Here is a 23,693-nt window from a genome sequence, read left to right as displayed (position 1 = left end):
TGGTTGCTATATGAAAACAATGGCCGAGTCTTGAGCAGAAAGCAGAGCAGTAGCCTACCCGTAGTTATTCGTTTTTCGACACGGATGTGACATCACACTCAAGCTACTAGTCGCGATTACAAGACAAAAAGAACGCACCATTATACCAGAGGAAATGTTCAGCCAGCACACATTTCAGGACCTTATCAGATAGCCAAACAGTAAGGCAAGAAAGTTAAGGTTAATTATTTAAAGTGTATCATCTTGGCTAAAGAAGTATACTGCTTTACAGTAACAACAAATCAACGCTTGCTTATGTGTCTAATGTCCCCCTTGGGCTACATCTTGTACATTCCAGGACAGAAGCTACAGACCTGTAATTTCCTAAATGACAGCTTTCAATTTGTAAGTTAAGGACTATTAAATTAACTTGTTCATTCACAAACATTGTTTATGTTGAGCTTTAAATCCAGAACACCTGCAGCCCTGGACTCAAGCTTTTTTTCAAAGAAGATAAGACTCTCCACTTACCCCTGATTCAGGTCAGGTTGCACTTCTGCCGGATGCCCGTGTCTCTCTGATCGTGTCTCTTCGGGATCAGGACGGTGTGTGTCTGCGTTCGGGGCTGACAGCTCGACTGTCAACTGTTCTTGCACCGTCTTGGTTCTGTCTGTGATCGGAGTAATTGTATCCACCCACTCACTACGCTGTGGAGCCCTATTGTGTTCAATCTCTGTGGTATCTGATTGCAGCTCAGCGCTGTGCGTCAAAGTGCCTGTGACAACCTCTACTCCAGCAGACGTATCTGTGACTGCACTAGCTGTAGTGTTACTGCAGGTTTCTGTGCTGTATTTGTTCACTTCACCTATTTTGGCTGCCTCTGCAGTCAGTGAAACTTGCTCATCTGTCTCTCTAAATCTGGGTGTGATTATGTCTTCCTCTCTTGGGTTACTGGAAGCAGCATGCATGTATTCAGAAATCATGATGTCTTTGTGAGACAGATATTGTATCCCCTGACTTGGGAGTCGCTTCCCTCCATTAAGGGGGTCTTCTGTTTCCAAATCCTTGGTCCAGTTCCCTTCTGACTCCTCCCCCTTCCCAAGCAGCTCACTGGAGGGTTGAGCAAAGTTGCATACCATCAGCGTGTTCACCTGCTGAACCGGTGTGGCCGGTATCTCCTCCTTTCTCTCTTCCTCCCCCTCTTCTTTCACCTGTGGCAACACTGTGGTCTCTACTTCTTTCTCGTGACTCTTTGCATCATTGCCTACGAGAAACTGAGACGTTTCAATCTCCTGCACTTGAGCCTCTGACCTCTGACCTCCTACTTGTTGCTCCACTTCGATTCGGCTATTGACACCCTTTTTCTCTTCTTCATTGGCCATTTTGCCTCCTTCATTCCGCATCTTAACAATTACCACCCGAAATTTTCCCTCATCTCTTATCCCTCTTTCTGCAACCTCCCCCTGCTGTGGAAACTCACGCAGCCCGGCCTCTTTCACCCCGTCTACCATGGAAAGTTCTTCCCTTTTATCCACCGTGTACATCGGTTCATCCCCGTTCTCCTCTGTGTTGTCCTCTTCAGCACTGTAGTAGATCTCCATGACACTGCCATCATCTGATCCTAAGCTCAGATATTCTGGACTTAAAGGCCCATCAGACCCGTCCCTTTGTCCGGAAGGAGCAGAAAAAGTCTCTCTTTTTTCAAATCTTATCTCAAGATGCTTTGCTGCACTCATTTTTTCAGGTATGGGAGAAGGACAGACAGGATCGGCACTCGCTTCGTCCATGACTAACTCTTTGACTACAATTACTCTCCGTTTGGAGTCCGTAACCTGAGTGTCTGCCCCTTGGGATGTTGCATAGTCTGAAACAGGAGGGGAGGAGCTTTGAACCACAGGGGCTGACCTGTCTTGAATGAGGCTAAAACTGTCTGATTTCACCTCTGAAAGGGAGCGGCCCAGGTCTGAGTGAGGAGTTTTATCACTGTCAACTGGTTCAAAACCTGAATTGAGAGAGGAAGGTAGATATCTGTGGTAGATATATGGGTCTCTTTGAGGCTCAACAGCAGTTTGGTAAGAAGTAAATCTGGAGCTCTCGTGAGAAGAAATCACCTTTCTCTCGCTAAAGGTGGCTTTTAGGTTCGTATAATCCCCTACAGCATCATCCATTCTGCAAGGAGTAGAGTCAAACTCATGTGAAGCTGACAGGCGAGAGTAAACATTAGTTTCTGTGTGACATTCATTAAAGGTTTTAACCATGACGGGTTCTGATCTTGTGTTAGGATGTCTAATCTCGGTATGGATTTGAGGCGACGGGTTTGAGAGGGATGACAATACCTCTGAGGTAAAACTCTGCGGGAAAAGTGACTCATACAACTCTCCATAAACTGCATCTGAACTGACAGAACGAGCACCCTTCTTCCCATTAACAGCCAAGGTTGTCTTGACACTCGTGGCACTTTCGGGAATTGATCTCTCAGTGCGAGAAATTGAGACTTCTTGATGGACAGAAGCGGAGTTTGAGTTGAGTTGAGCTGGTTCGTCAGCCTGAGGAACAGGGGTTGACTCTGCGATTGCGGCGGCACTTTCGGAGTCAACGCTTGCCAGGGAGAGTTTGCCATTTTGAGTTGTACTGTCATCTACATCAGGGGCATCGGGTTGATGATGTGATAATGTAACTCTGGTGGATTCAGTAAGAGAGATTTCAGTTTTCGTGCGAGACTGCTGGAGGATGTTATTATCACACGGGCCGTTGCTAAAGGAGACAGAGTCAACAACTGCTGCTTTTTTATCTGAGGTGTCAAGCAAGTTTGGAGGCTGGTTAGCTGGAAGGCTAGGCACAGTCTGGTTATTGGCATCAGAGGTGGTTTCTGTACGAGACGTGGAGGCAGGTGGATTGGTGTTATCATGCACGGGAATGTTCTCTTTCTCCTCTGATGAGTCTGGATTATCCAGCTGCAGCTCAGGGATGGTAGCAATCGGTGCTTTCTGCGGTTCCTGATATGCATCAAGAACATTGGAACCATTTGACAGAGGTTCCATCTCATTTAGTTCGGTGTTTAAGTCAACAGATGACTGCGATTTGTTAGGGAGAGTGAAATATGATGATTTTGACTGGTTTGTGGCCACAGGGGGAGGAGAAGAGATGTCGAATGTATTGCTAGTATCGAGCTCTGGTTGAGACATGCTGAACATTGTCTTCGTGTTAGCCTCATCCAACTCCATCTGACTGAGGTCCGTAGGAGTCTAGAAGAAGATCATTTACAGACTTTGCATTTGTAGATGTGGATAAGTTAGCCCCAGTTTGCATCCCTCTTGTTTTATCATTACAATCCACAGAGCTAAGCATTATGTCATTCAGAAAAATAAATCCCTGAACATTCAAAAATGATATTCTTTCTAGAAACCTTTGACATGCAATAACTGCTTTTTGGGGCAGGGGAACTAGTGAAGGAAACATTGACATATCATCACCTTTTAAGTTAACTAGGGTACTTGTTAGCAAACAGTTGCATATGTATACATCCAGTAGTTACGGAGCAACATTATTATTCATTTGGAGCTGTGTTTGTGGCCACCTGGTGAATGTAAGTCACTGGAACATTTATTCATTAAAAGAGCGTCCTAGGTGTATTTTTCAGAAGAACAAATGGTTAACTCTGCGATGGTAATATAGAAAATTACACACACACATAATTATGATACAAAAACGGATACGGATATTGATAAATCAGACAAAACAATATGATCATATAGCTATATAATGTAGGCAGTTGATGCAAAATTAACAAAAAGTGAGGAAAATGTATTTGTCACAGAATTGAGGAAAAACACAGGGAACGGGCTTACCTCCTCTTGTTTTTCAATGTCAGGTCTATGAAGGCCAAAAGCGCTCTTAGAGACTTTATCATTCTTCTTCTTCTTTGTACGCCCAAAGGAGAAGGTAGTAAACCTTTTTGGCTTACGGAGGTCCAACTCTGAGAAGCTGAATTCTTTGCCCTGAGAGGAAGAGGGAAGGATGGAGAGATGGATAGTGAAACAGGGGGAGAGGGAGGAAGAAATGCAAGACATTGAATTTCAAGAGAAAAATCTTAAGAAAATAAACATAAAATGTTACCAAAAGCATGTAAAATATAGTGCCTTAAACAACTGTATATTATGATTAATAATTGAGTGTAACTTTTCTAACCTTTTATTAAATAAAAAATAAACTGAAAATACATACCCTACATACCAAACATACCTAACCACTGTGAAACCCTTGCCATGGGTTAATTAACCTCCCAACTATGCCTCTTTGAGTCACAACAATGAAAAATCATTCCACCGAACACATTATGACAAACAAGGAAAAGAGCTGACACCCTAACTTCATTCCAAGCAGCATAATCTGCTCCACCCTGAAAAAAATGAAAGACTAGTAGAACACAATCTACTTAACCTGGTACTGCAGTTGCTGGCTCAAATACTGTGAATTAGAGGGCCTTTGAGAGTATTCTTCTCCATTATACTGTTATATAGCCTGCATTTACATTATATAATAGACTTACAGCAAATATAATCTGCAGCCAGAGAGATTCAGTTTATGACCAAATAATTTCAGCTGCTTAGTTTGGGTACATAGATTTTGAAGTACAAGTCATGACCGAGCCATTATTGTTACCAAAATGTGTTGTTTAAATGATTGAGATAAGTATAAAAGTATCTTGAAAGAGCACCTAGTATGACCCAGCCATCCTAACCAAGTGGAATTTCATGAGCAGGGCCACACCTCAAACACATCTTTTCCAGCATTCCTATAAATATCCACCTAACAAGATTCAAGATTTTGTCATTGTAACCCTCTCTCTCATTCGCTCTCGCATTCTGCGCCCCTCCCACCCCGTTTATTTCTTGCTCCCCTTTCTCCTCTCCATAGGGGGTCTGTCGTGCCCGGGTACAACGGCAGATTCCCTACCATAGTTTCCCCACAACATAGTCACCAATCAGATATCAACAAGCAACTTCACCTCCTAAACCAATTATCTTTCATTAATACATTGTTTAACCATATCTGGTTATTGGTGTGGTCCTGTTTGAAAAAGACACAAAAATGTGCTCCTGCAGGGAAACACTAATTGCAAAGATAGAAGTGATGCTATTCTGGTGACTATGTGCAAATGTTTTGTAGAGCCGCGATGACAAAGAAGAATGGAACAGAAGGCTGTCTGTCATGCCACCAGTTTTCTAACTGGGTGTGCCTGTCAAATTCTTCCTTCGGTGATGGATAATTTGGAAAGTATGAAAAGCAAAGACAACAATCACAGTGGAGTGTTAGCTGAGGCTGTATGCGGTGGACAGGGTAACTCTGCGGTGTTAGACACATCTAAAGTCTAGTACATTAAGGTGTCTGTGCATAAATAAGTACTAAAACTAAACCAAAGATTACAACAACAAAAATGCCACACACAAAAATGTTAACTGTTTTTGTTTAAAATTTAATTTCTTTTTTTATTGATAACTGTGAATCCAATAATTCTTACTGTATCTACCTACAGGTCCTGCTATTAAAAACTGGTTTTCATCCCAGTTTAAGTTAAGAACTTTTGAAATAAGAAATATGAAGCATTGAATGAAGCATTGAATTCCATAAGCAAAAAAAATCCTCATCTTTGAGCCATTTTTGTCCATAAATTAGTCCTTCAAGTCTCACTCACTTTCAGTTTCACAGAGGGGAAAAAAAAAAAATCATACAACTTTTTAGCATTAACCATTTTCTCATAATTGTCAGTTGTAGTCAGAGTGCTTGCTGTTCAGCAAAAGTTAAGTTAAGTCAATCGGATTGACTCCCTGACGAAGGCTTGTATGCCGAAACGCGTCGGAGTACTTTAAGATTTATGATGACTAAGCCATAAATAAAGGCTTTGTATGTTTCTAAAAGAGAGTGCCTTGGAGTTTCCTTTTTGGTTTCTACATTATGATTATCCCTTCCAAAGAGCACCTCAAGCTAATTTTTTGAGTCCGGGAAGCGCTCCGCTACAGACATTTGATAAAAGTTATACTGTATTGGCTAACTTTAAGGTTGTCAAGTAGGCAAGAAAGAAACCACAGCTGTTAGGTGGCCACATGATAACGTATTAGTTAAGATGATGAGTGGACATGTTATCACTGGTGACAAATACACAATGTAAATAATATTCAGCTCCCTCCTGGGACACACACTAGGACACAGTCCTCGTTAGTGTTAAATCTGACCAACTAAGGCCAATGGGATGCTCTTTTCTACTGATAAGTGGGATTACTTTCTTCACACGTCATATGTCCTACAGGTCTAAGCTACAAAGCAATCAGATCCAAATTGATCTTCACCACAACTGCTGCTTAGCAAAGCAATGGTGCCCTCTTCTGGAGGGAAATAAAAAGTATTTGGTGTATTTCTCCTGTTTCTCAGTCTAACTCTGTGTCATATTTACCACAGGCGTACCTGGGAAATAAGACCAGAGTAATGCAGATAGAATTAAACCATAACATTGTGGACATTAAATGTAATCAACATAATAATAACAAAAATAATCACAAATTACTTGAAATTTGAACAGAATGTGTGCACAGACATACTGTGCAGTGTGTGTTATTTTCTGAGGTATGGTACCCTCTAGAGTGAAGTCCTGTCTGTTGGTCACCTGCAGCCAAGTGTATGTTTTGAGGGTGTAACCCAATTGAGATTATAGGAGTGGTTATTAAGTCTAAGTGTGGTTAAATAACAAATGATGAATAAAGTAATATGATAAAGTTTGTGCTTATTTTCAAAGTTCAGTTACAGTTATCTGTGAGTGTGTGCTTGGGATAATTGATGGGTTAAATAAGTGATTCCCAAACTTTTTCTGCAGGGCCCCACTTTTGTAGATAAAAATATTTTAAGCAAGTACAGTCTCTTTCTTTCTTTATTTGTGTATGTGTAAAGGAGTCATGATTGTGTAAGCAAGACCCTAAGGGAGCTTCTACAAATTGAAGGTGGAATGGGGTCCTGTCACTAACGGGCAATTATGCTTAACTTTCACTAAAAATTTTCCCCCCAGGACATTCTCGTTCAGACAAGTTTTAAAATCTTTAGAATGCCATGAGAAAACCTATAGGCCTGTTCTGCTATCTGAGAGCCAAACACACATATGAATAAACCCACGACTAAAATATAAAATATGTATTTTATGGATGATAATATAAGACTAAAGCTCAACACATTAGTCCACATGTCTCAACCTTTTAAGAAACCAGAGCGAAAATACTATTTTTAAACTTTAAAGCTTTAGTGCTTAACTTTTTTTATATTAATGAACGTCCATGACATTCAAACCATTGCCAAATGAGTTGATACAAAGCTAATTAAGACTATCAGCTCCACACAACTCTCTCTGTATTTCTCAGTCTGGCTATGCAATTACCTCTTCTGAAGAGACCATCATGTTTTTTTCTTCTGTGTTCTTGGCTACTAGCAACTGCGTGGAGGAGGGGTGGGGGTGGTGGGCGATCACGGAAGGCTTGTATCATGTGGATGCACCTACAGTTTTGTTGTCATTACTTAGAATTCCTCAAGGGGGAGGCAGTAACTACGCACTATAGCTTTAAACAGAGTAAAATGTTTATCTTGTCTTGGATATTTTGAAGTGGGGCTGTATGAGGTACTTAATCCATAATCAGTAATACACTGACTATGAAAAAGCATCTCATACAACCCCACTTCAAAAGATCCGAATTATCCCTTTCATTTCAGAAAGGGTATAGAGTTTAAAACCCTGTCTGGATTAGTCAAATCATGTGAACATTTTGTGCTAAAGACATATTTTACTGGTATACACAGTAATGCTAAAAAAGACATTCCCCATTCAGAACTAATGAGGAAATTGGTAATACTTTCAGGAAAGGGCAAAGCAGTAAGCTTAAAAACTGGTTATCAGTCTGGCAATCAGCCATCAGCTTTTGATTGCCAAGCTTGACTCAACAGTTGACACATTTTCATTGCTTATAATTATGGTCATAGTGCTCCTGTGTAATTAAAGGCCATATTTTATTAATGATGCGATGCTTAAACTGAATTTACATACCACGAATACTGTACAACATACAACTTCTTCCAGTCTTCATTATTGCCTTTTCTTACATATGGCTGCACTCCCAATCATCAGAGGAAGGCGGATCCCTCTTGAAACTGCCTCTCCTGAGGTTTGTAACTTATTTTTTTCTAAAAGTATGTTGTTGTTTTTTTAGGGGTGTATCTTGTTTAGTTGGGAAGGCTCTGCAACCAATGCTGGTGGGGTCCTATAAAGCTTAGTGTAACATTATAAGTGATATCTGTCTAAAACACACACACACTGTAACCAATGTTTTTGAATTTAAAATACCCAAAATAACATTCATTACTTAGTTTGTTAATGTAAATAAGACACACAAGGTATTTACCCTACTTTCACACTATTCATCCAGTACAGTTTGACACACAGACACAAAGGGATGTGTTGCTTCATGTCAGCAGCACATTTGCATACTCGAAGCTTACTTGCAAATTCAGACTAAAGCTCAAAATATTGAGTTGACTGCGTGACTGACCTTTGACCTTGGTGCGGTGCCATAGAGAGAAAACCTCTTGTCGTCCGGAGCGATGTTGTCAGCACAGGCCTCTCCATCCTCGGCAGTGTTACTGGGCTCAGCAGCACTGAGGGGTACACTGTTAAAAACATGAAATTAGTGCAGTCTCTACTAACTGAAAAATACATTAGCTTAATTTGTACTTTCGAATGTTTCCTGCAGCAGAAACAAATGTGTAAATAATGTGAGCTTTGAAGGGCTGTTTGGTCAAACATCTGACATGTTTAAGTTATGTTAATAAAGACAACCTTTTTATAATAAATGAATGAGTTAATATGCAATATACAGTACAGTATACTATAACAATGAGGTAGTGCATGAGGAAAACTATACATATAAGTCATCCTGTGCAGTATAAGCAGTGATTTTAAAAAGAGAAGAAATATGCTGCTTAGCTAAATAAAGCAGTGAATCATCACTTAGGGAATGTTGAATTGAACCGGCTAAGCAGAGAGTGAGTTTATTTTTCTTAGAACACGTTCCATGTTAAGTGTGACTTTTACATAGAACAAAGGCTTATTATGCCATTAGGACAACGTTAAACATACAAACTTGCTATGAAGCTACATGACCTAAAATAATAAATCGGTAGCTACAAGCCTAAATAAGAGCTTTTAATTTGGATAATTACATTTTTGTCCACTTTGTTGCAAAACAACAGGCTTTTGGCTTTGTTCAGTCATCAGAATTGTTTTACGACTCATGTCTTGGGACATACGGCGTCAGTGTGAGGATGCAGGGGCTTTAAAGTCAACAGAGAGGCTCCATAAATAATCATGAGCTATCATCACCTTAAACAATGATACAATGGTTGCTTTATACACAAAAGCTGTTTTCCTTTGCACAACTGGATGAAACAGGAAGTCAAATGACAGGCAAACAATAGCAGCAGCGCCACAATTTAATAGACCACTGTCTGTGACTTCAAAACTCGTACATACTCACAAGTGTGCACATAGCAAACATGCACACCATTTGCTGTTATGCATAGGGCTGCGCCATTGATCGAATTTTTAATTGCAATTTCGGCTCCTAACGATCACAAAAACAATGTCTTTGAGAAAAAACATTATTATTTTGCAAAATAAATTTTTGAGGTAAGCTCTTATTTTGTCTTGTTTTCTGAATGGGAATTCAAAAAGTTCAACGGAAAAAGTATTATGGGAAATTTCACAGTTTTTTAGGTTCAATAAATGCAACATCTTTCCAAAAGTCAATGAGTAATCTTGTTAAATAATCGAATTTCAATATTGACCAAAAATAATTGTGATAATGATTTTTCCCATAATCAAGCAGCCCTAGTTGTGCAGGTAGGAGTGATCTTTTCCTGTACGCATATACTGTAGGTGACAACTGCTCTGACTTTTCCATGTTTAAAGGCCTAATGCAGCTTTAACAGTTGGGGGTTTACACTGTTATATAATTTGAGAGCCTCACATGGACACAAATACATGAAAAAAATAAAAAAGACAAACACACTTGACTAGAATAAGTGGGGTTGTAAGAGGTTGTAACTTATCTATAGTCATTGTACAGTAGATTGCAGGCGGCACACTATATTTAAAATATTTTCAGCGCTTTACCTTGCTTTCAGACAGCCCTCTCTGACAAGGAACTGAAGCAGTTAAATATACACCAGACTCCCTTGACAAAAACTGTATTTTTTTGTCCAGAAATAAGAGCATAAGTCATATCTTTGTCCCTAGGTGATGTGTGTTTACATGTAAACACAAAGAAGCATGCAACGCCTTTCGTTCTCTGAACTTGCAACACCAACACCTGCCATTCTGAAAAAAAGAATCTTGATTTGGATAAAGTTCAACAGGATGTAACTGAAAGATGAGAGTGCTTTCTTTACTTTCCCTGGCTGTGCAGTAAAATGTGGGAATGTCTGTTTGCATAAGAACAAGATTGATTGTGAGGTGAGGCCTACAGCAGTGAAACTCACATTTGCATCTTAATCTACAAACTGGCAGACACTTGCCACAGCCAAGCCACATGTTTTAGGCACCATCTCAGTCACCTTACAGGAATAGTTGAACATGTTTGAAAATATGGTACTTGCTGTATAGACAAGACTGGTATCCATCTTCACATTTAACTCCATGCAAACACATACATGACTCTTTCCTCTAAAATCCTGTTGGATGACCCCTACCTGAAATATCAAAGCAAAAATGTATTTGCTAACCTTTGTGTGAATTGCTATGCATGTTGGTACATTCAGGCATGCGGACTTAAGGGAGATGACAAACAACTGTGTAGGTCACCCTGCTCGGTTTATAGTTACAGTCTGTTTGGAAAAGTGTGTGACGACTGCTTAGCCACGCAATTACATTTTAATTAAGCTTTAAATGCAGCTTAATTAAAGGATGTCTGCATCCCTGTGGAGGCTGGGGGCATTGAACCCGAGTGGACAATGTTCAAAGTTTCCATTGCTGAAGCTGCGGCGAGGAGCTGTGGTCTTAGGGTCTGAGGTGCCTCAAAGGGCGGTAACCCACGAACACCGTGGTGGACACCGGTGGTCAGGGAAGCCATCCGACTGAAGAAGGAGTCTTTCCGGGATATGTTATCCCAGAGGACTCCGGAGGCAGTTGTGGGGTACCAAAGGGCCCGAAGGGCTGCAGCCTCTGCCGTGACAAAGGCAAAGCAGCGGGTGTGGGAGAAGTTTGGAGAAGGACTTTCGGTCGGCACCAAGGTGCTTCTGGAAAACTGTTCGCCACCTCAGGAGGGGGAAGCGGGGAACCATCCAAGCTGTGTACAGTAAGGATGGGACACTGTTGACCTCAACTGAGGAGGTAATAGGGCGGTGGAAGGAGCACTTTGAGGAACTCCTGAATCCGACTAATACGCCCTCTATGTTAGAGGCAGAGCTGGAGGATGATGGGGGATCGTTGTCAATTTCCCAGGTGGAAGTCACTCATGTAGTCAAACAACTCCACAGTGGCAAAGCCCCTGGGATTGAGGAGATCTGTCCAGAAATGCTCAAGGCTCTGGGTGTGGAGGGGCTGTCCTGGTTGACACGCCTCTTCAACATTGCGTGGAAGTCTGGGACAGTGCCAAAGGAGTGGCAGACTGGGGTGGTGGTTCCCCTTTTAAAAAGGGGGACCAGAGGGTGTGTGCCAATTACAGGGATCACACTTCTCAGCCTCCCTGGTAAAGTCTACTCCAAGGTGCCGGAAAGGAGGGTTCGGCCGATAGTCGAACTTCAGGTTGAAGAGGAACAATGCGGATTCCGTTCTGGTCGTGGAACAACGGACCAGCTCTTCACTCTCGCAAGGATCCTGGAGGGAGCCTGGGAGTATGCCCAACCGGTCTACATGTGTTTTGTGGATCTGGAAAAGGCGTATGACCGGGTCCCCCAGGAGATACTGTGGGAGGTGCTGCGGAAGTATGGGGTAAGGGGGTCTCTTCTCAGGGTCATCCAATTTCTGTACGACCAAAGTGAGAGCTGTGTCCGGGTTCTCAGCAGTAAGTTGGACTCGTTTCAGGTGAGGGTTGGCCTCCACCAGGGCTGCGCTTTGTCACCAATCCTCTTTGTAATATTTATGGACAGGATATCGAGGCGTAGTCGGGGTGGGGAGGGGTTGCAGTTCGGTGGGATGGGGATCTCATCGCTGCTCTTTGCAGATGACGTGGTCCTGATGGCATCATCGGCCTGTGACCTTCAGCACTCACTGGATCGGTTCGCAGCCGAGTGTGAAGTGGCTAGGATGAGGATCAGCACCTTTAAATCTGCGGCCATGGTTCTCAGCAGGAAACCGATGGAGTGTCTACTCCAGGTAGGGAATGAGTGCTTCAAGTTCAAGTACCTTGGGGTTTTGTTCGCGAGTGAGGGGACAATGGAGCGGGAGATTGGTCGGAGAATCGGAGCAGCGGGTGCGGTATTACATTCAATTTAATGCACCGTTGTGACGAAAAGAGAGCTGAGCCAGAAGGCAAAGCTCTCGATCTACCGGTCAGTTTTCGTTCCTACCCTCACCTATGGTCATGAAGGCTGGGTCATGACCAAAAGAACAAGATCCAGGGTACAAGCGGCCGAAATGGGTTTCCTCAGGAGGGTGGCTGGCGTCTCCCTTAGAGATAGGGTGAGAAGCTCAGTCATCCGTGAGGAGCTCGGAGTAGAGCCGCTGCTCCTTCGCGTCGAAAGGAGCCAGTTGAGGTGGTTCGGGCATCTGGTAAGGATGCCCCCTGGGCGCCTCCCTAGGGAGGTGTTCCAGGCACGTCCAGCTGGGAGGAGGCCTCGGGGACGACCCAGGACTATGTGGAGGGATTATATCTCCAACCTGGCCTGGGAACGCCCAGTCGGAGCTGGTTAATGTGGCTCGGGAAAGAGAAGTTTGGGGTCCCCTGCTGGAGCTGCTCCCCCCGCGACCCGTAACCGGATAAGCGGACGAAGATGGATGGATGGATGGATGGATGGATGCATCTATGTTGCGGTCATCTGTCGAGAGCCTTACTGCTGTATTCCCACATGTGCTACTATCATCAAGTGCTATTGCCTGCTGTATTATTGCCTGATGTATTAAAGTTATTGTAGCGCTTATCCCTCCCTCATTACCACCACTGAGGTGTCCTTGAGCAAGGCCCTTAACCCCAACCGCTCCAGTGGAGCTGCTCCGTGACCAGCAGATCAGACTGTGGTTGTACTTGGCAGCTTCCAGGTATGAATATGTGACTGTGTGAATGTGACAGGTCATCATTGCAAATGAGAATATGTTCTTAAATCGACTTGGATAAATAAAGGTTAAATAAAAAATTATAAATTAAAGGATGTCAGCATCTATGTTGCGGTCATCTGTCGAGGGCCTTACTGCTGTATTCCTACATGTGCTACTATCATCAAGTGCTATTGCCTGATGTATTCTTGCCGGATGTATTAAAGTTATTGTTTAACTATTTTAATTGTTCAGAGCACACAGCTATCACTTGTTAAGCATCAACTAGCTGATGTTGGATCTCGGTCATTTGCTAATTCTGCTTTAAATAGATACACAAAAACATATAGATTATGCTTTCACTGTCATTATTTGTAGTGAACCACCATGCAAAATAATTAGTTTAATTCAATATTATGTCAATAAATTACAACAAAGTTTGCAGAGAGAGAAGTGATCCCTCCATTTAAAAAAAGGGATCATCTATATATTTTGTCTAACTGATACGTAATGATGCAAGTCAGACATTTTTTAGGCTATGGAGTCATTTGGAGTCAATACCGCTATTTCACAAAACACAATAGACAATAGATAACTCCACAGCAGTATCACCAATGTACTACTTGAAGCCCATCATTTACTGACAAAGCTATCTTTAACTTCACTGAATCCAGCTCTATGAATTCCTCTACTGCTAATTAACCTGACCTGTCAATAAAAGCCAGGCAATAGTGAAGAAAAGCAAAACGGCAACTAAGGACAGCTTTAATAAAAAAAAAAGAAATAAACTGTTTAAAGCACAAACATAAATCAAGTCCTGTAGGAGTCCTGTAGTATTGCAACACATGGACTTGGATACCAGATACTGTCCTATGTGCATTGCTGCTAATGTAGCCTCAAGATGCTAGCCACAAGTAGAGCTGTAACAATTCCATTACATTCCATTTTTCTATACAATGAATTGTTTCAGAAGTAATTGTGATAAAAGGCAAATTTAAATATATTTATTTATGTATTTATTTTTTCAACAAATTAAAGTTATGAATGAATCCCAGGATACATCTTTTGGTTACATCTGTCGTGTGACCCAGATGGTGTAATAACACAAACACAGCCCATGATGTAAACATCCCTCTCTTTTTTTTTATCATAAAACATTGTATTTTTTTCTTAAATGAACATAAAACTGACAATTACCATCAACACCTTCACGTCATACACCTTAGGACTTTAGCTAATGTTTGTAATTAATTGCGATTCAACAAAGAAAAGGCGATTACATAAAAATGATTGAGATTAGACAATTATTAAATAATTGTTATAGGCCTAGCCACAAGCAAAGATAAGGAGCGGGTTACAGCCATCTGGTTCTTTCTAACTCCACACGCCCAGATTGTTTTAAATTTTCAAAGTTGTAGTCTTCAGTCCTAACCGATGTTGACTTCAGTTGATTTATCAGAATTCGGTAGTGTTGTTACATCACTATATCGTTCAACATGCTCATGTAACAATACTTTTTTTTTTTTTTTTTTTTTTTAAACAGGGTAGACGTCATACTTTTAAGGAACAGATCTGTTTCCATGTACTTCAACTCACATCCACAGACGATACTAGATCACGATAATAGTTCACTCTGCTTCAATAAAAATGTTTAAGGATGAATTATATCTACTGAGAGATGTGCAGCAAACTCACTAACCCCAGTTCCTATAGAAAGATAACAAGTTCCCCTATACAGTGACTCATTTTGACCTTGATTGTTCCGGATGTCAGGTATTTAAAAACACAGCTGAGTCAATCATTAAAAATTTCAACTATGACTAAGATTTTGCCTATGTATCCTTCGGCACAATGATGGTGTATGTGTATGGCAATTGATTAGTAGTTGTATAACAATGCAGTAGACATGTGGAGCGGCAGGTTTCTCTACAGTATCTCTTTAACCACAGCTGCAACGACAAACCTGAGCAGATACCAAAATGCTGGGTGTGTTTGTCATCTTGAGTGTTTCCTGTCAGTTACAGCAAGGAGGGTGACATTTCAAATAAATCCAACATGACTTTGACATCCCCTTGAACTGTATGAATTGCTATGAAGTCAAAACAAACTTGAAGATGTATTTCTAAGACCTTGAAATCCTCAAGTATTTGCCAAATAAATACCCAGGACATGGATTAAAACTGAATCCTTAACTAACAACAAAAACAGATTTAGTCTATGTCTGGATTTAACTCTAACTGGGATTATCATTCAGTGGTTGAGAGGCTTTCCATTCTGTTTTAATGTGTTATACTCCTGACCTGCAAATGTATATTAACATAAAGCTTGTTGTTGCTGTTAAACTGTGATCCTTGCGTAATCCCTGTGTTCAGCTCATGTGTGCAAAGGCGGTTCTTGTAGTTTCATTTCTTTTTCTTTTTTTGCCCTGTGCAAACACAAGCTGTCTTTCAGTCTGATCTACAACCATGAACAACATGATTACATTGCCCTGTCATGCGACTTGTGGCTCAACCACTGCCTCACCTGTGTGTCTTGACACCCCTTTGCTTATACATTGTATCAGGTTCAGTGCTGTGTCTCCACTGTAAACATTTCAGGCCACAGCGGTGAAGTGGACAGTGTTGAACGCTTCAAAACTGACTTTTAAAAACGTTTTATGTGCATGTATGATACTGTTAAACTACCTTTGTCTCTCAAGGGTAAGGTCGCACTTGACTACTACACCAACATCATCCAAGTTCTTTCTATAGCCCAACTACAAGTGGGGAAAAGGCAGGGTCTACTGCTTGCAGACATTTTGCACAACACCCTACTGTCTGGTGTTGTGAGAATGTAAGGATAGTAATGCTTGTGTTTAATGCCTGAGCTTGACTGGTGGACCTACCTATCTGCTAATATTGGCAGATAGGTAATATATTGGATAGTAATTAGGAAAAACTATCATAATGTTTGTCTAGCATGTCAAGGAGCATGTATTGTTTAAAAATGAGCACATCACGGGCTACCAGATGTTGTTTATAGCTCGGTTTACAATGATGGCTTTATTGCTCAGCTAAAACAGCGTGCCTTCTGCATACATGCCTAAAAGTCATGAATAAAAGTACACACTAAATTTGAGGGATCCGGTCTTGGATCTTGAATCTGTTTTCTAACTGGTAGCATGAATGTGTCTTACTATTTTGTTTACAGTTCCTTTTCTATAAGATTAGCGCTGTAAATTATTACTTTCATTATCAATTAATCAGTCAATTTTTTTAAAATAGTGAAAAGACACAACACAATTGCCCAAAGCCCAAAGCGACCTATTTAAGTGGCTTGTTTTCCCCAACGGCAGATATTCAGTTTTAGTATCACAAAAGACTAAAAAACACACACTATTCACATGAAGAAGCTAGAGCCAGAGCTAGAGACAAATTATCAATTAATTCTAACTAATTGTTCAACTCAAAATAACATGATCGAAGTGATAGAGATTTAAATGATAAAACAAAAACAATAGATAATCATGCATCTTGTCTTTGACTAAATACATGCCTAATAGGGCTATAGCTGCAATATGTTTTGACTTTTGATATGAGACATTAAGGAAGTTTAATGTCTCCATATTTCATTTGTTTTTTTGCACAATTACATAATGACTGAAAGAATGGACTGAATGTTATGAATTTTACAGTCCCCTTTAAACAGTTATGTCTGGACAGAAATTTCCTTGATCTAAATCACTATCAACTCAATAATCTTAGGAAATGGATTTGGCATGATGCAGAAAATAACACTTTTCAGCTATCATTACAGAGTTTCCCCCAGAAAAGTTGTTTAGCCCGGTGTCAAGTGTTACTGACTGATGGCGGCATTAATGTAGAGCCCAATAGTTTCTGTGTTAACAGAATCACGGACGGAATCGCCAAATTCATTTATTTAAAAAAGCTATAAGACAGATTTCATAGGGCCCTACATTAAGACACAGCTGAAATAACAGGAGATTTGAAATATGACAAAAGTTTAGGTTTACAAACAAGCCGCCCCACTATAACTGTAGTTTAAAAACGTCTTAAAAATACATTAAAAAAAATAATTCCCAGTGGTTTAGTCCTGGTGGGGGGCAACTTAGGCCCAGTGGGCCACCAGGCTTGCAATACACTGGGGGAAACCCTGCATTGACCTCATGAAATACTTTATTGCTGGATACATTTCTTCGACAGCCTACTGTGTGATAAGATTTGAGTTACAATGTTACTAGTCTATAACCTCGACGTTCCACTTCCAGGATTGCTCCGGTGCCGCAGGAAATTCCGCAAGATGCATGTATTTTTGACGATGTCCGTTTCCGCTTTCTTTGTGTTGGAATTTTGAACTCCGGTGGATTTATGAGGACTATGGTCGACTGCTCCTCAGATCTCTGCAGGGTAAATTGAGACAGCTAGCTGTCAAATCAGAGTTTTGACACAACTATTTTACAGTGGCTCCGTGCGGAGCTTAGTGCCGCCCATGACGCTAAAAGCGAACTGTGACGTCAGTGACTTCATCGGACCTCAGCAAAGGGAGGAGGACAGAGAACAGGATAAATGACAGATAACGACTGCGACAAATAAATCTCTTGACTCTTCATTCTTTCTAAACTTCACTCAGTATGTTGCTGCTTTACAAACATCATCATTTGGTTTCTACTGGAAACTGAAAGTGACCAGTCACACTGGCATTATTTCATTGCGGTACCTTCAGATGATTACATTTTAAAGAGGACTTCTCTTTTCTTCATAATGTGTAGACCTTCTACTTTTTGTTATTTTTGTAGTTCATCTGTTCAAAGAACATCCACTATATTTATTCAGAAATAGCCGAGTGCCACTGCTGTTTGTGAATGTTTTTTTCCTTGTTTCACACATTAATTTGTGTCTGAAGAGAGCGTGACAGAGAGGAACAGGCAGAGAGACTCACACACACACACACACACACACACACACACACACACACACACACACACACACACACACACACACACACACACACACACACACACACACACACACACACACACACACACACACACACACACACACACACACACACACACACAAAGTGGTGTGCCGTTCATCTGCATGTAGCCTACTCTGCCCGTACTAAAACTGTTGGCGGCAGCAGCAACAACATCCACCATGTGTTCAGGAAGTTAGCCAACTGATCGATGGGCATAGCGGAAGTAATTTCAGCCAATACAGGTTGAAAGGGCAAAGGGCCAATGGGGAAACACCAAGGCTGTGGTCTAAAGTGTGACTTATGGTTCTGCGGAGGCTCCACGCAGATCTTTCGCTGTAGCCTACGTAAGTGGCCTGAAGTTTATACTTGTGTGTTGGTGGGTGTGTCGATCTCTTAGCAGGGCCGGCATGTGTGTGTGGGGATTGTGTGGTAGAGAGAGTGAGAGAGTGACGGCGTTTAGCTTTGGAGCGAGTATTGACTATAGAGGCATAGTGAGAGAAACAAAGTGTCTCCCCTGTGCTTTCTGACCACGGTGGGAAATCTGTAGCAGGAAAAGTGAACCCTCTCCTTGATTTCATGTTGTTTATGGAGAAGGAGAACCAAGAAATGAGTCGGGGGAAATGCAACGCTACCAAGCCACAGGCGAGCGACATGTGTCGCCGCGATGTGTAGTTCTATTTTTCGAGAGGTTCACGTCAAGCTACGGCGTAGGTCCGTGTCTCCACATATTAGGAAAAGATAACCGCGGTGCGAGGAGAATCCGACTGCCTTTACTGTCAGCTACGTAACTATGCGACGGTGGAGGTTATTGACGTGGGTCTGCCGTGATCAAACTACACTGTTCCGAAGGTAGACTACAGAAAGCTCATCTGGATACTTTGCCCCATGCGTTCTCACCGTGTTGTTTCATGCAGGATCTCTCGCTATAAACAACCCGGTGGAAAATATTATTTCATCACCCTTTTATTTCCCATCTTATTCTGCATTAATTATGTCTGTTCATGTGAAGCACTCGCTGCATGTCATTTCCTTATTATAAAGCACTGAGCTGTAGGCTGTCTCTTGTATAGGTGTTCTGCAAATAAAGGTGTATTATTATTGGTTGCTCACGCTCATCCTCCTGCCCACTCATAGGTCTATTTATCCGCATGAACACCGATTATCGTATGAAAATTGTTAAATGTATGCAAGATTAGCAGAATGTGTTAGGCCTACGGATCTACTGTACATATTCTATGTTATAAGGGATAGATGATTGCAGGTGGGTGAAAGAAAAACATTAATGAGGACAATATTCTTTAAACTGTAAACACAGCAGAGCTGTTCACTGCTGACTGCTGTGCGCATTTACGCACGAGGACAGTAGTCAGCAGCGTAACTCCATTTATTATTTCAGAAGCTAAAAGTTAAGTTATGTTTTCTTTGTCAAGTTTATAACTACAGTTTTTAGTTTTGTTGTTTAAATGTCTCACGATATTAGCTGCAGTGGCATTACTGCATGCTTGGAAATATTTACAGTTTGTGACGGGGCACATGGCTGCCGTCACGGTAGCGGTAGCTATACATCATTTATTGTTTACAACCGTACAGTTTGTCACAAACATCACCTGTTCCAAGAACCACCACAACACTTAAGTCTTTGTTAACTAATGTTTGTTTATTGAGTGTGGGGGTATGGAGCGTAGAATGGTTTGTGCTTACCATGTGCTCTTTGTTATGTAAAGTTTGCTGCTGTCCTTTTGTTTGAATTATCTGTGACTTCCGGGGTAACAGGAAGTTGACCTGTATTATGTATTATATTTTACAGCCAATAAGATGTCTTGTATTATATATTGTCTTAATAGTAATGGCCATTGTATACATTATATGCTGTATCTGTCTATACTTTCAGCTATGTGTATTTAGGCTGTATTAAGCCTTGTTGGGTGCTCACCTGAGCCACCCGTGTTGTGTATATTGGTATGTTCCAATTTGAGGGGCCGGCGTCAGGCTATATAGAGTGGCCATGGTATTTGCTCGGGGGAGAGCTGAAATGCGCACTGAGGAAGTAAGACATAAGTCTGTGGTATATCCTCAGTGCTGAGACTTGAATTAAGGTCCACTTTTATATAATTGTTTGCCCGTTATGACTTGTAAGTGAAATTTATTTTCTTGAAAGTGCTTTGTAGTTACTTTCCTTAATTTAGTTAATTTTTTCTATTTATTTATTTTTTGCCTGTGGGCCTTAATTGGGCCATTTACAATAAAAACCCATCATTTTTCACATCACCTTTGCCTCAACCCGAGTGTTAATACCTGCTCAAGGCTACTCACCGCATCTACCCTCAACACAGTTACTAAAAGCAGCCTCTCTAGTCATTCAAGTAAATCTTTAAAGAAATCCCACCCATCATTTAAAAAGCAATAGTCTACAGAGACTGTAGAGGGGGAGTGAAAATAACTTATTTGGGTGGGTATGGGTGGATCATTTAACCCTTGTGTTGTAAATGTAAATGGACTGTTCTTATATAGTGCTTTTCTAGTCTTAACGACTACTCAAAGCGCTTTGACATAGTACAGGAACCATTCACACATTCATACACTGTAGCCGAGGCTGCCGTACAAGGTGCCACCTGCTCATCAGATAATCATTCACACACATTTACACCCCGATGTGCAGCATCGGAGGCAACTCGGGGTCCAGTGTCCTGCCCAAGAACACTTCAACATGGGACTGCAGGGCCAACTGGCAGGAAACTGCTCTACCACTGAGCCACAGCCGCCCATGGTCGTTGTCCCATCAACCATGCAACTTTTTTTTTCTGGGTCAAAATTTTAAATTAAAACTTTGTTTTCAACCCTTTGTTGTTTTTTTTTAACGGAGGTTTTTTGTCACCTTTTTCTGACATTTTTGTCGATTTTTTTCCCATGTTTTTTAGGCTTTATGAAAAAACATTTGTCACTTTTTTTCAATGTTCTTTTTTCATTGTTTTTCAAATGCTATAACATAAAACACCCAAATTCGATAAAAGTAGTGAAATTATCATTTATATTACCTGTGAAGAGTAATGGTTGTATGGAATCCAAATTTCTGATATGGAAACTTTTTAAAAATGCGTTTTTAAGTTTGACACGAGGACAACAGAGCCGCGCATTCTCACGTAATATTCCTACTTTCACACATGGACAAAATAATGTAGTCATATCTGTAGTGACTTCAACAAAACATATATTGAAATAAGTCATGAGGGGCGAACGGCTGAACTTGTTTCGGACGTTGCTCTGGGCTAAAATTAAACCATTGTCCAGTGTACTGTGGAACGTTGGATTCAACGATCCATTCATTCAGTTCTGTATGCATGCTCACTGTAATTTTACGTGTAGGAGATGAGAGTTAAGTTCTCGCATTAACCGGTTTATTAAACCACTCAAACAGTGCCATAAAGTACATTATCATTATTATTAAATGTGTTGCAATGTCTCACAGAAAATTAAATGTACGCACGGTGCATACTGGGTTACTGCCAGCACTATGCGTAACTTAATATTCTGAATATGAATGGCCAAATGTGATGCGTCTCTTTATTCAATTTTGCTCCCGCAACGACTTGTGGGATGGCAATTTCTCCTTTCCTCCTTTTGTAGAGGATGGTCCAGTGTATCCTATGCTAAAGGAGAAGATAAAGGAAGCATTGAAGCACCTTTCCTAATTACTTATACAATTCTAACGGTTCTTATGGCGCGTTCATGCCACCTCGGAATAACAGGGACCGCCCCGTGGTTATGTTGTTTTTCCGACTGGCAGCGTTCACATGGTCGGGATGAGTGTACTTCTTCTTCTGTTATATTGCCATTTGGCATAACAACTTTTTGCATGACTGCCACCAACGGTTGGCCGTAGCCTAGAGTATCAGGTGTGTGAAAACATGGAGGCCACAATAACAGAAGATGTTCTGCTGTTTTCTTATACAAGCATCCAAACAGCACATCGACAGGTGTTTGTTTGTGTTACCCGCAGGACAACCAACGGGAAAAGACATGGATAATGTGTTGTTTTTTTATACATAGGCCTATTTATGAATAATTTGAAACATATTATGTATGTGTATATTTCTTGGCAGAGGCATTTGTCCACATTAAACAGTTTATTGTCATTGAAATATGTTCAGTGAACCAAAGTCGCCTCCATCAAACGTCAGTTGTCAACAACGCGTCACCAACTGGGGAACTCGGGTATCAAAATCCTGCCTGAGTTTCCAACCTCCGATTCCCACAGGACGTTACGTGAATGGTGACGTTTTCACTCGGAAAAAGGTTTTTCCGATGTCCATGAACGCACAGTTATCATGGCAGCTACTTAACTACTTCCAGGTCATTTCACTCCAATAGGAACCTTCCATAAGCAAAATTGCCTAACACTGACGTCATCACACTCATTCCCAATGGTTTAACTTCATCACTCAGGGACGGAGCACAGAGGGACAGAGTTTTGAAGTTATAGTCCTGGCCCTATAGGCCCTGCTGACCAAGGTCCAGCCAAAAGGTTGAATATAAAGTGGGCAATACGTTTGGAGCAGCTGATGTAATTACACTGTAGCCTAGGATATCTTTAGTTTTGTGGCTCTTTAAAGCGCCATAAGCTGCTTCATGTGGCTGTTCCTCTATGACAAGACAATATAGGCTACTACACGACACATGCACAGGCATGAACACTGGCTACTGATAGTTCAAGACATTCTGCAAGCATACCTGAGCAACTCCGGCTTCACGGGGACAGTGTCATTCTTCGGCTTTGTCTTGAACTTTAAGAACGAAAACCTCTTCTTCTCGCCCTTATTTTTGTCCACATCCTTTTCCACCGATTCATCCAATTTGTCATCGACCCTTGAGAACAAACTTTTCAGAGATCTTTTGGATGAGCTCTTCGCCATCTCCACTGGGCGCGATGTCAGCGAGGCAGAGCGGGACTGGCAGGTCTTTACACGAGTCCTAACTTTGTTCCCGCTGATGATCGGTTCATAAACTGATGAAAATAGTCGCGGAGTGGGAACAACCTACACGGACACCACTTGTTGACAGATGACAGCTGCTGCTGTTGCCTCATTTTCTGTGCAGTATGCAGAGCTCAGGTGTGGCGACGACACGCCCCCGAGGAGCAACACCCATCCCACAGCCTCCCAGTGATTCTGCTTTCCGGTGAGTCTTGCTACACACAACCATTAAAATGATTCGAAAGCAGTTCATTTTCTCCAAGTTGCTTGCAATTATGCGCACGTTTTTTTTATGGATAGTCTGCCTAATATGTGAATAATGTCCCTAGTTTCCACTTTCCAGAATGATCAATTGTCCATGTTCATTATGACAGATTTACCTGTGTACTGTCCAATTGGATTCTGTAATTGTTTTTTGGGGGAAGGAGTGTCTCCATTGATGTGTTTATGTGTGTCCTTTGTTGTGTTTACAATGTTGTTGGCATCTG

At 41.3% G+C, this 23,693-nt stretch overlaps 1 protein-coding gene across 1 annotated transcript in view; it reads right to left on the bottom strand.

Moving 5' to 3' along the window:
- Positions 1 to 23,393, bottom strand: part of crybg2 (crystallin beta-gamma domain containing 2) — a 51,821-nt gene extending 28,428 nt beyond the window's left edge. The window contains exons 1-4 of the mRNA XM_028596645.1: positions 22,964 to 23,393; positions 8,562 to 8,679; positions 3,828 to 3,977; positions 511 to 3,224 (exon numbers count right to left, since the gene is read on the bottom strand). Coding sequence (XP_028452446.1) covers positions 511 to 3,224; positions 3,828 to 3,977; positions 8,562 to 8,679; positions 22,964 to 23,145 — 3,164 coding nt within the window. The 5' untranslated portion in view covers positions 23,146 to 23,393. The remainder of the gene's footprint in view (positions 1 to 510; positions 3,225 to 3,827; positions 3,978 to 8,561; positions 8,680 to 22,963) is intronic.
- Positions 23,394 to 23,693: the final 300 nt, after the last annotated feature.

This window comes from Perca flavescens, chromosome 14, assembly GCF_004354835.1.
Source record: "Perca flavescens isolate YP-PL-M2 chromosome 14, PFLA_1.0, whole genome shotgun sequence".
In the NCBI taxonomy this organism is placed as follows: Eukaryota; Metazoa; Chordata; class Actinopteri; order Perciformes; family Percidae; genus Perca; species Perca flavescens.
This window is presented reverse-complemented; position numbering and strand designations above follow the sequence as displayed.